Here is a 12,951-nt window from a genome sequence, read left to right on the forward strand (position 1 = left end):
AAAAAGTTATTGATATATTGAGTGAAGTGATTGCATAAGTCCAAAAACGTGTTTATAAATTAGGATAGCCTAGGTCAAGGTACACTTAGTTTTTCGCCGGAGTGTACAGAATCAATCTTCAGATTTCAGGAATTAGCATTATTAAAATTTCAGTAGAGATGTATAAACCTATGTTATGTATCTAAGAAAATTTTGATGATTAATCTCGTTCGAGAATGTCATGATTCAACTTGCAGTTTGGTATTGCAAACTACTGTTTACAAGACAAGATTAAAAGGAACAAAATTGAATATAAGAGTGATAAGTTTCCTAATACTACTTAAGATTTTAAAGTAATTTGTCACATATGTACAAGTATATAAGAAATTAACTATTTTCTAAATTACTTGAATAATTCCTGTTGCAAGATATATCATATTGGATTTCATTTCTTCCTTTCTTATTATTACATCACCCGGCAGGTAGAACCGTATCTCCATAACACCACTAATTACTCGCAGTAATGCAAGATCAGCATCACGAAACAAGTGAGACTGCAATGAACGAAAGCTCTTATGCAGTACAAATAAAGCTGAGATAGGAAGCTTAATGAAATAATACGTATTTCAAATCCAAAACTGCACTGGTATTCTAAACATTAAAAATAATTCAATAGTTCAAAATAATAATACTAAGAACAACAGTTATATGCTTTCTATGTAGTTGTAGGCGTGTAATACTATGCAGTAGGACTAATACTAAAATAAACATTTCATACAGATATACGAACTTACTTACTTACTTCCTGCCACAATCTTCCCAAAAATGACACAAAGGTTTCCCGTTTTCAGTTAAATTTTCCTAGTTATGAAACAATTATATTTCTTCACTTACGTCAGAATTTTGTATGTGTTCAAAAACGTATGTACTTCGTTACATGAAAAGAAGTTTGTAAAATTAATTTATGAGGTCATAGTATCCAATATCATTGAAGGACTTTCTTCCTTCCCCGTGTGCTTTGAGATTGAAAGCAACACACACTTACTTCTTCTAAGTAAAAAATGTACCACGATTAAGTGGCAACTCTACACAGGAGGCTAGATGGAATCTAAGTTACATTTGTTTGCCAACCGTCCTATGACTGATTAATGGGAATTAATGCGATAATTTTGAATTTGAATGTTACCATTCTGTAAAAGTTTCCATTTGTATCAAAATTTACGTCATCATTATGGCGGTTACAGAACGACGTCCACTTGTTCAAATTTATATAAAGATAATACACCGTCTTCATCTTTAAATATAATGGCTGTTACCTACCAAGTTAAGATTTTATCGATTCATTATATTTGCTCTAAGGTGGGCAACTATGACAGTACTAGTTATAAGGAAAGTCGCCTCAAAATAAATGTTATTGAGTAGAACCTCGTCTTTTTAACGATACTAAAATTACTGTTCTCTCTTTGAAACTGTGAAAACTGATTGACTTTACGATGATTATGATGACGCTTACTCTGCACTTTTTAGAGAATAAATTGGATATTTGATTGAAGTAAAAACAATTGCGAAGACCATCGTATGAAAATATGTGTTTGATAGCTGTTTTGAGAAAAAAACATAAGCAATGTCTTGTACAAAAATTTAGAAAGAAATGGTTGTGCACTTCTTTATCTTGCTAATTGAAAAATATATTAATAAAAACATACTTCCAGTGGCAAATTTCTTTAAAGTGTAGTAATTACCAAAAACCTACATATTTAAACTTCACAATATTTGTTTTCTTATCCGCAGTGTTTGAAATGCCCTTTGGTTGTGATAACTTTCGAAGATGCCTCGTGTTCTTTAGAGCTGTTTCTTTGCAAACACAGGCTATCCATCTAGTCGCATATCCTCTTTCAGGAAGTATTAGAACACAACTGTTTCTAAAACTTGTTCTGCTAACAGGATCCGTGTTTTAGAATGAAGGTAGTGTATCAAATAATGACACCGCATTAATTATTGTGCAGTCAATAGTCTCAGAAGTTCAAGAAATAAATGGAAAATAATTATGTTTTGGATGAACTACCAGAGCAAATTCTTACACAGTCTCAACCTGTAACGTTCAACCTTACTTGATATTAAAACAAAAGAGAAAAATGATTTTTCGGAAATTTCTTTTTATGTTTTATTTCGAATTTTCGTTTTTGATCAATGACAACTAATTGAGAAGATAATTCACCGTCATATTTCACTTCTAAACATTTCTAACAGTTCTACACTCTTACTTGTTAGCATACGAACTAATGGTATTTCTGATCATTTTGTCGAAGATAGGAATTGATTTCCGTTTGTTGTAATCGCATGATGTAAATTCATGAGTTAGCTTATCTCCTATTCTCACAGATTAAAGGATCAAATACAAAGCAGTACTATCAATTTATGTGTCATAACTGAAGACTCTTAGGCACGGTGACTCTGTAAATGGGTGTTTGCCCCTTTTGTGACATGCCTCAATTAGCTGATGTAGATCAGTTTTGTCTTCCGGTATGATTATGATCAGCGTATATGTCCTCGCTTCCATCTATCTATTTTCCGCCAAACTCTTGCTGTATTCGGCACTCTAGTATGTACATGTTTAGTGAGAATCTTTGGCTCCTTCATTGTTGCTAAATTTTATGTTATTCCTTTAACTTCATACTTGTGTTAACTTTCTTCACGACATAACTCTTGGAAACCCACTGAAGACTAAAGTGATAACGTGGTTACACAATCAGCAGAACCAAAGGTAGGTATCCGTTTGTGAATATGAGAATAATTGAAACACTACAGATCAATTGACTCGCATAGTTATGTTGTTCATGCGCAAACGTATATGGAATTATCTTTCTTATAAAAACAAATTGTCCATCTGTCTCTCTGACTGCCCTCGTTAACCCTTAAGTACTATGGACGAAAATAATCACGTAACTACTATGGAACGGTCTGTCAGACCGCATTGTTGTTTCACATTTCCTGAGTAGTAGTTTCATTGCATATTTTTGAAAATGATATCCTACATATCTTAGTTGCTTACAGAAAAGTAAAACATAGTAATTTCACGATGTAAAGAAAGCATTATATTTTTAAAACAATGAGAAAGAGAACATAGTCAAAATTTGCAACAATGCTTTCAATGTTATTCTAAAATTGTAATTGTTGAAATATTCAATTTTTTCTCCGTTTCTGTGTAGTCAAAATAACACTAATTTAAAATACACTGTTCTTATAGATGCACTGAGAATAAAAATACAGTAAAAACGGAGAAAAAACATGGAATTTCAGCTTTTTTAAACTTACAGGAAAATACTGTTATAGTTGTACTCTTACATTTTTCTGTAGTGTAAAGGTAATGAATAAAACTTATTTTTAGTTCTTATATGATGGAGAAAGTAAAGAAAATACGTTTTGACGGTAAAGAAAGTGCCGCACTAACTTTTCTGATAGAAAGTGCCGCACTTCCTTCAGGAAGGCAGTTATATCTTCTTCTTCTGCACTGCAAGGAAATCTGTACCCCACACCGCTGACACGAATGAGTATCTTTGCTTTGCGCTTACAACTCAATTGACAGAAGACTATGTTTTCCTTTTGAACTCCTTATGCGCGATGGTGGGAAACTCACTTTCAAGCTCTTGATTGAAAAACTCAGCTCTCGTGGCAGATGTCCGATGAAAAATCTACGTTCTATATTTGGCCTAACAAGTCCTTTTGCCAAGGTTTTCATGAAATCACGTCTTGTCATCACTGCGGACTTAGCGTAGACCTAATGCAAGACATACACATTGACACCACACGCAAATATCCACCAGCATAAAGAAAATTGTCAATGGCTATCGTCTTGTTCCACGACTTGATGTGTAATCTGTACATTTTTTGTTTAGAGTATCCACTTCGCCTTTACTCATGTTATAAAATGTGATTATTTCAGGTTTTCCAGTCTCTGGGTCATTATTTGATGTGTGGTGCAAGACGTGCCACACGGCAAGACACAAAACTGCTAATAATCAGTAGATAACGAAAGACAACTGATCAGCAAAATACTCACGTAACTACTATAGCACGTCTCTGAGACCGCTCGACCCCTCCAGCGCCGCGCAAAGGGGATCAATTATAACACGAACTTCACAATATGTAACCATTTGCTAGACAGGAAGGTAGACGAAAAGATCCACTTGTAGTAGTGAGACTGTGGAAAATATAATGATATGAAAAGTCGCAGGGGTCTGAGAGACGGTCCATAGTACTTACGGATTAAAATAAAAAACAACCAACATATAACGAAATGATTCCATCAGATCAAATATTGGTCCATGAGTACAGATGTAAAATGTTTCCGAATAGGATTTCAGGCTCATAAAAGATTCACATGGTACAAATTCTTGCAGACATGATGACGATCAAGACTGACTAATTGTCTGAAATTTGACCTCTACATCTGAGAACGTAACTTCCATAGATACAAAATTACATTCGGTATTGTGTAATTGCTATTTATAATGTGTCGGCAGCCAAGACGATTAGTAGAAATTTTCATAGGATGATAACAAATTACTCCAATGTTTCCTTTCAATTCATCATAAAATCCACTCTTTAAAAATATAGAAAGAGGCCCGTTTGTAATCAAAGGTCACAATCTTCAACATCTTCGACATAAAGTGAGCTCGTTTAATTCAAGGTGATTTTCCCATATCTCTAGTAGTTTCATAGTTATCCGCTTACAACAAGTATAATAAAACGAAAAAGACTTAATTTAGTAAATAACAACTGGCGTGCTTAAGAAATGTGGCAGTATATTAGATTTATAAAGAATTAAGTTAATTTCAGCATTCAATAACTTTACTTTGAGAATAAAATGATGTTTAGTTATCGTAATTCTGTGACAACCTATAATTGTTTAAACGTAAGTGGACATCGTCGCGCGGCTGCTACATTGGTCACATTATTTTAGTACAATTGAATACTTTTAAAGGATAGTAACGTGCAGATTCAAAATTAATTATTTTGCCCATAAGGATCAGCTATAAAACCCAATTACTCACTATGATGACTAGTCTAACGTAGACTACACTTACCAGCCAGTCTATTGCGTTTACCTCACTAACTCTTCATGTATTAATGCAAAGATGACAACCAGGACTTGAATATCAGAAGTACGAAACATAAGTGATCGAAGGTATCTCAGTCTTTTGTCCTTAAGTGAAGTTACCATAGTCCCGTCTTGACTGAAACAAATCCGTCTTTTGTATAAATCTCCAGTCGATTTACATTTTATCCCGGATCAACTCTCTTTTGTTGCTTATGTTTAGTGCGATATTGCAAAATGTTACTTTTAGTATTACGTGTTATTTTTACATGTTTATTAACAGCTTCATATGCAATCTTAAACTTTAGTATGAAGCGCATCATATTACGGCATACTGGTATATTTCAAATATAATCTTTGAATTAAAGATGCGAGTTCTTTCCTAAAAACAATTAATGATGCATACAACAAGAATGAATAAATGAGTGCTGTTTTGTTGCTTTCTTTCAACGGTGAGTGAAAGTAAGCTTTGCACTATTGTAGATTGAATGAAGAAACTTCCCAAAAATATCCCGGCTTGGAACAGCACAAATATATTCATCCTGCGCTTATGTGACTTTTACGATGTTTGCACTACTTCAATACTGCGATCTTCCAATATAATAATAGGAGAACGGAAACAAGGAAAAGGTCATTTATCAAGATCTCAAAAAAAAAAATCATACTTTGAAGAGAATTGAATGGAATTGAGATTCGTCGTCTCGATCAATTCGTCTCAATTGTCGGTAGATGAATAGCAGGATTATAGCATTCCGTCTGAAAGTTAACTATTTCCCTTTTTCAATGTTTTGACTCATCTTTCTCTCTTGTCTGCTAATTACTTGCTATCAAATTCCTTTAGATAGGGGAAATTGCCCTTCATCTATGAAAAAATGGAATATTTCAGTTTAACTTCCAACGATTATGGTCTTTAGGCTAAAGGAGGTAGATGATTAAGGCAAGTGAATGATGGCAGAAGCATTAGTGCAATCCGAATGTGGGAGGAAACGTGAGCACCATGAGAAAACCCACAGACACGAAGTTGTCCACCACAAACTTATTTAACCAGGAACACCACCACGCAGGAGAGGTAAGCGCTCTATTACTGAAATCTGTAAAAAAAACAGTATTTACAGGAAAAACCAATACAATCTTTCACACTCCCTACTTTAATTATCTTGCGTACTCTGCAAGTTTTGATCCTTTATGACTCAACAGGCAGTTTTAATATTTCTTTCTTTCTGCCATTTCTTATGATTTTCCCTAGTTGTAAACTATATATTTGTCTGGTAGCTGACTGAAGATAATGTACTTCTATTATGCATGTTAACAGTGGCATAGAATTCTGAATAACTTTTGAGCATCGCGTTCAGGCATGCGTATTTGATGTCTGATATCATTTAAGACATCAGTCATGATTTTAATACCAAAACGCAGCGCCCAAATAAACTTTGCTCTCACTTCCCAGGATTGACAAGCTTCCATGTTACTGTCTGTGACAGAAGGTAGTGAAAATGTTTTTCCTTTGTACCCGGATAGAAATTGTACAAGAGTTGTTCGCTGCAATTACATCGGAGAAAAAGGGCTTTCTACCCAATTTGATTATAACGTGCTTTAGAGATAACTCATTTTATAACTATTTAAGATTTATGAAGCTTAAAGTTTCATAGATCACATGAAAAGACCAAGAAAAATGTTGTGTAATTGAGTCGCCCATTTCCAAACGGCATCTCGTCCATCAAATAAAATTTTCCAAAAATCGAAAAAAAACATTTTGTAGAGTCCAAGTGTCATTAATATCTGCTATCTGTTGCAGAATTATTGGCCAGGAGAAAAGACATGTTCGCTAAAAATTTGAACAAACTCTATGCAATAGTTTGAAGGAAATATGGAAAAGGAATTTGGATAAGACTTCTTTTGCAACTGTTTAAAGGACAAGATACCTTTCGGAACTGCACAAAGCCATTTTGTCATCGAGATAAAGCGTTTCGGAGACAAAAGTGATATAATTATGTAATTATTTGTTTATTATAATGGAAACAGGATGAAAGAGATGGCTAAAAATATATTGTTACAATGTCTGAACTAGAACGACTTATGGATACGTAAACAATGACTGGTTTGAAACAGCTTTCAAAGTAGGAGATAATATCATTAAGAAAAAACGAAAACTCCTCTTAAAACTTCAAACATCTAAAATAGAAAATAGAAGATCGTGTTCTCAAAGCGTGTTTGCATGGTAGACAACAATTAATAAAGATAACACATTTTGGTTTCTTTTACACGACTGCTGCATGATATAGTGGAAGGGTATTATCTTCGACGTTTTTTTTTGTCTTACACACTTTAGTTCTATGCACTCTCACCCTAACATTTTTGCTGCTGAAACTTTTCCTCTGCTGATTATGAATATCTTACACATTGTAAACTTGAAATGCTACTGAGCAGGCTTTATCAGGACATCTTCTATAGCTGTTTTCTAGCCACATACTTGAACGTCATTTCCAACTTTAAAGTTTTTCCACCTTTTAGAAAAACCTCGAAATATTATTCTGGAGTTGTACTAGTAGACATCTTTCGTAACATTGTTTTCTATTCGCCCAAACATTGTCCATTGGAATGTACGAGTGGCCTGGAGTGGGGGAATGCATACGAGCCTTACATATTAAATATATTACTCGGAGATCTAGATTGCCATTTCATTACATTCCGACCGTAATCCAGTTCCTGCCCTGTCCACTTTAACCATCCGCGAATAAGAGAACTACTTCATATTTCTCCATGTTAGTGTTTGTTATTTGGTAGTAGACACAGGAAGCAATATCCTTCGAACCTTTGGGACGATCTGCCTTACTCCACTCTAAGATAAAAACTTTATTGCCACTCAGATGTTCTTTGGATATAGTATAATAGATCGAACATACGTCAAATTGGATGCAATTTATATCTCCTTTCTTCAAGCACGTTAAAAGGACAAAAAACATTGGAAGGAACAGCGCATAACACGACACAATTTGAGTGTCTGCTAGAATGAAACTGATTGTTGGAAATATGTTTCGTTTAATCAGTAACAACAATAGAAGGGTTACCAACCGTTATGAATAAACATACTGTTCTTAGAAGCCACACTGTTAATAAGAAAATTATACATTTTGAACATATCAGAACGTAGCTGTGACTTGTGGACGAGAGTCACTTTGAAATTGCTCTTTGTTACACGCTACAGATGTCTAAAGAACAAGAAGCTGTTTGTTTCTGTAAATTTAAGGATTTTACCTCCGACAGTTTGGTTTGTTGGACGTGGACAAAAGCCAGTTTGTAACTGTATGGCAACTTTTATCATATTTGAACTTAATTTCCACCGCTTAGCGGATTTTTTGGAACCGTAAAGCATATACCGTATGAGAGCTATGAATATCATTGATTCAATGGTGCCAATATCTCAAAATCGATTTTTTTTGGACAGGATGCCGTTTAAAAATGGATGACTCAATTATGCTCTGTAACCTTGTTTTGTACAAGTAACAAGACACGTATTATAATTCTTATCATAGCGTAAGTTATAGCCTGTATTTAAAGGCATTGAGCCTTTGAAATTGTATGGAGATCTCTGCGTATTGAACGGGGCTTAAAGCGAGTTCTTGTTTAGCAAATTCTTCAGATTTGCACAAAATTTGGAAGGAATATTATTTCGCAGGTGTGGATATTATTGTGTTATTTAAAGAAGAAACGAAACGTTTAGAATGGTAAATGAATATTAGAATTTCCACGGAAGGAGAATCCATTTATAATTTACTAAGCGTAATCAATATATGGTTCTTAAGTACTTACGTGTTCAAAAGCTGCGAAGAATAAATCCAGGCACACTTGAGAACGTAATCCTGGTGGCAAAAGTTCCATACTTTTGGGAATACCTGAATTCTTTAGAGCTTTATAAAAGTCTATTGTACGTTTACTTAATTCCTCGGGAAGTTCACATTTTGCCTATTTTTGGAAAGCAAAAATATTTTATTTAGAACATCATGTCATTAGTTATTTTTAGTTTTATGGTAAATATATGTTTGTTAACCTTTAGATTGAAATATATTTGACTCTAAATATCTTCATTAATAATAGCCATGTTCAGCAAATTTTAAATGTTATGTTTATAATGTATAAATATATAACTTATGTTTTTATCAATTGTTCCAGAATGATAAAATTTCATAATAAATCTTATTTCAGGCATTAGTTTTGTGAAGTCAAACATCGTCTAATAATTCATTTAGCTCTAGTTACAGAAATAAGCATCATGTAGAGTTATCACAAACAAAAAGAAGCAAGATTCATTTCAGAATTGTATACAAAATATGCTACTTTAATTTGTAGCAGACTGTAATAAAATACGTTTATGAAATGCACTGTAAACTATGTTTAAAATGCACTATGCTTTACCAGGCTAAATTTGGAAAAAATGAAACGAACAAAATTAGATATTAAGAGGTAGTATCTTTCACATAAGATAATCTGTATTTTTGGATGGATGGCATCTCTTGTTCCTTACATTAAAATGAAATTGATAGTCATACATCTCTACTACATTGCTATTTATAAAAATATTGCGGAGTTTTCAAAGGCACAATTCCTAATACAATTATATCTTTTCCTTGCTAATGCCTACTCGACAATAGAGACATCATAAAAGTTAATAAAAGAAAGAAAAATATAATATACAAGTTGTTACTTTATTCCTAAACATGTGATTATCAGTCTCATATTTATAGTTTACATGAACAATATTAAAACATTGTTACAAAACTAATTATATATTAATTCGTTTCTAGACTGGAGAAGGTTTTGCACCCTTTCTTTGCCTTCTGATGTTTGATTTGCTCTAAGATATAAGACTAATATGGACATTTGCGTTTGTGATTATAGACATACTGTGTATTCATGATTCTATATCTACATTTATAAATTTTGATAAGTGATTTTCTTGTAAATCATAGTATCCGAAAAGAAACAACTGTACAGGTTCGTATTAAGCCAAAATTTCCGAAATATGGAAACGCAGATGTCTACCTTGTCATTAGTGGTTTAAAGCTTCTTGTGATTAGCTTAGCGTTTTGTAACTGAAGTCTGAAGAGTGCACATAATTTGAAACTCTTCCGATTTATGACAGGTTTGTGTGTTTGTTCCTGACTCTGTTGAGTTTGTGCATATTACCGTCGAAATTAATAAAGTACGGTACATGTTGTAACTGCCAGTAAAGTTTATAAAATTATTAGAGTGAACTATTCCATTCGAAGCTTTCCTTACCTTAGTTAAGCCAATAAAACCCTGTGCTACACAATACTGTAACCCACCATTATCCGGTCCGCATAACAGGATGCGACTGATTTCTAGACAATAGCAAAGAAGTTGTTATGATTATATCAACATGAAACTTGGCTGTGTGAGGGTATATACAATGGTGAATTTACTTACCAAAGTTATAATGTTTTTCGGTGTGATAGGACTCATAACATTAGTGGTATTGTTCTAATAGTTATTGTAAGAGATTATGGTGTACCTGAGGTATTCATAACCGTAAATTGTATTGAAGTTCTTTGTCTAAAAGTTACAACATCTAGAAGTAGTTTTTAATAGTATTGGTATATTTTCCACCGAATAGTAAAGTAGGAACCTATAATAATTTCTTATAAAAATTAGAGGAAATCGTTGACATGCATTATCAAAATTTGCTCGTTGTTGGTGATTTTAATATATATAATCTATTACGGATACTGATTTTGATTTATTGCAAGGTGGATCTATTTGTAATATATTGGCAAATTTCATTTCTTTATATAATTTAACATCATATAATTTAATAAGAAATATGTACGGGAGAACTTTAGATCTGGTTTTTTCTCACTTAGAAGATGATATTAATTTAACGAGAAATATATCTCCATTATTGACAGAAGATAATTATCACCACCTCGTAATTTTAATATTAATCTTTGAAATTTCAGACCAGGCATAAAACAGAATTCAAACACTTTGTTTAATTTTAGTAAGGCCAATTTTATAACCTCTATAACTAACTAACTAACTAACTAACTCTATGGCCTATGGAACCCGGAGGTTCAGTGCCGCATTCACAAAAGCTCTCCACTGACTTCTATCCTTAGCTAATTGCATCCAGTTCTACTTTGTATTCCTATTTCTGCGAGATCCATCTTAATATTATCCTCCCATGTGCGCCTAGGTCTTTCTAGTGGTCGTTTTCCTATGGGTCTACCAGTCAAGACTTTGAAAGCGTTTCTACTCTCTTCCATTCTAGCTACATGACCTGCCCACCTAAGCCTCCTAGACTTGACGACCCTAACAATGTTGGGTAAACCGTATAAACTATGTAGTTCCTCGTTATGAAGCTTCCGCCATTCCCCATTCCCGTTCCTCTTGGGTCCGAATATTCTTCTCAGGATCCTGTTCCCAAACACATTCAGTCTATGTTCTTCCCTCAGAGTAAGCGACCATGTTTCACAACCATACAGAACAACAGGCATGATTATCGTTTTATATATTTTAAGCTTCAAATTCCTCGACAGAATTCGCGACGACAAGAGATTTTGAACCGAGTAGTAACACGAATTCCCTGCTTTTAGTCGACATTTAATTTCTTCGTGAATATGATTTTCGTCTGTTAATATTGATCCTAAATATTTGAAAGTATCCACTTTATCAAAGGCATTATTTAATATTTTAACGCCTCCACAATTTGCCGTATTACGGTCCCGACGCACTTCCATGTATTTAGTTTTCTCTGCATTTACTTCTAAACCCATGTCCCTGCAAGCGTTTAATAAGATCTCTGCATATATTTCTACTGTTCTCCTATCATCCCCTATTAAATTTACATCATCAGCATATGCCATAACCTCTATAAACAACTTGAAAAGAAGATTGGATGTATCTATATAATATAAATGATGTTAATAAATCTGTCAATTAATTTTCACGATATTCTTAATAGTATTATTGAAAGAAATGCGCTGAAAAGGAAAATATCTAAGAAATATCAATATCCATGTTGATTTACATCAGAGATTATAAAGAAAAGTGTTATTATACAGGGTGTCCAATATACAATGCAACCCGCAGTTTAGGATAGTACAACTTTTAAGTCTGAAACGATTTACAAATAATGGTTATACCAAAATGAAGCCTTGTTCATGTATATATTTTTAAACTAGCAAACAACGATTGAAGTTTACTAGGAATCACACAATGTTGCCAAATGTAACCGAAGGTGTAAATCAATTTTTTTGCAAAACACGTAAATTGATTCATAACTCATATGTATGGATGTTCTGTCGTTAATTTTCAGTTTGCTTAGTTGGAGTAGACTGGAAACTATGAACACGAAAAAAGAATTTTTCATTTCCACCGATAACTAATCGGATGTGGCCTCTATAAGGAGAAACTAGGGAACTCTTAGTTTTCATAAATTAACACTCTGAATTGGCAACACTGCTGATTTTTCAGTGCATCAAAAGGTGTGTTAAGGATCTGTCTACATTATGCAATTCCTGAAACATCGTAGATCCAGGTTTCGTGATACCTTGAAACTTTGACCTTACAAACAAAAGCAAACTTTGAAATTACCATGATAAAACTTTTATTTGCATGGATCCGGCAACGCTGCTTTTCATTTCAATGTGTCTATTTAAAGCAAGAAGTAAACAAGAACAATCCTTGAACTAAACAAGACCTGGAAACGAATATTCGCAGTTCCATTGAGAATATTAACACTTCTACTCTTCGTAAAGTTGCTGCCTACATGGTGAAACGTGTAAACGAGTGAAACAAAACAGGGGGTACTCCCAGCATCTGTTATAGAGCTGATAACTCATTTCGTGATAACTGCA

At 33.6% G+C, this 12,951-nt stretch overlaps 1 protein-coding gene across 3 annotated transcripts in view; it reads right to left on the bottom strand.

Moving 5' to 3' along the window:
- LOC145673400 (uncharacterized) overlaps nucleotides 1–12,951 on the bottom strand; it is a 537,699-nt gene that overhangs the window by 384,686 nt on the left and 140,062 nt on the right. For all 3 annotated transcript variants that reach the window (XM_081743063.1, XM_081743061.1, XM_081743062.1), the window contains exons 5-6: nucleotides 8,888–9,040; nucleotides 387–533 (exon numbers count right to left, since the gene is read on the bottom strand). In XM_081743063.1, coding sequence (XP_081599189.1) covers nucleotides 387–533; nucleotides 8,888–9,040 — 300 coding nt within the window. The remainder of the gene's footprint in view (nucleotides 1–386; nucleotides 534–8,887; nucleotides 9,041–12,951) is intronic.

This window comes from Thermobia domestica, chromosome 16 (genome assembly GCF_964235325.1).
Source record: "Thermobia domestica chromosome 16, izTheDome1.hap1.1, whole genome shotgun sequence".
NCBI classification, from domain to species: Eukaryota; Metazoa; Arthropoda; class Insecta; order Zygentoma; family Lepismatidae; genus Thermobia; species Thermobia domestica.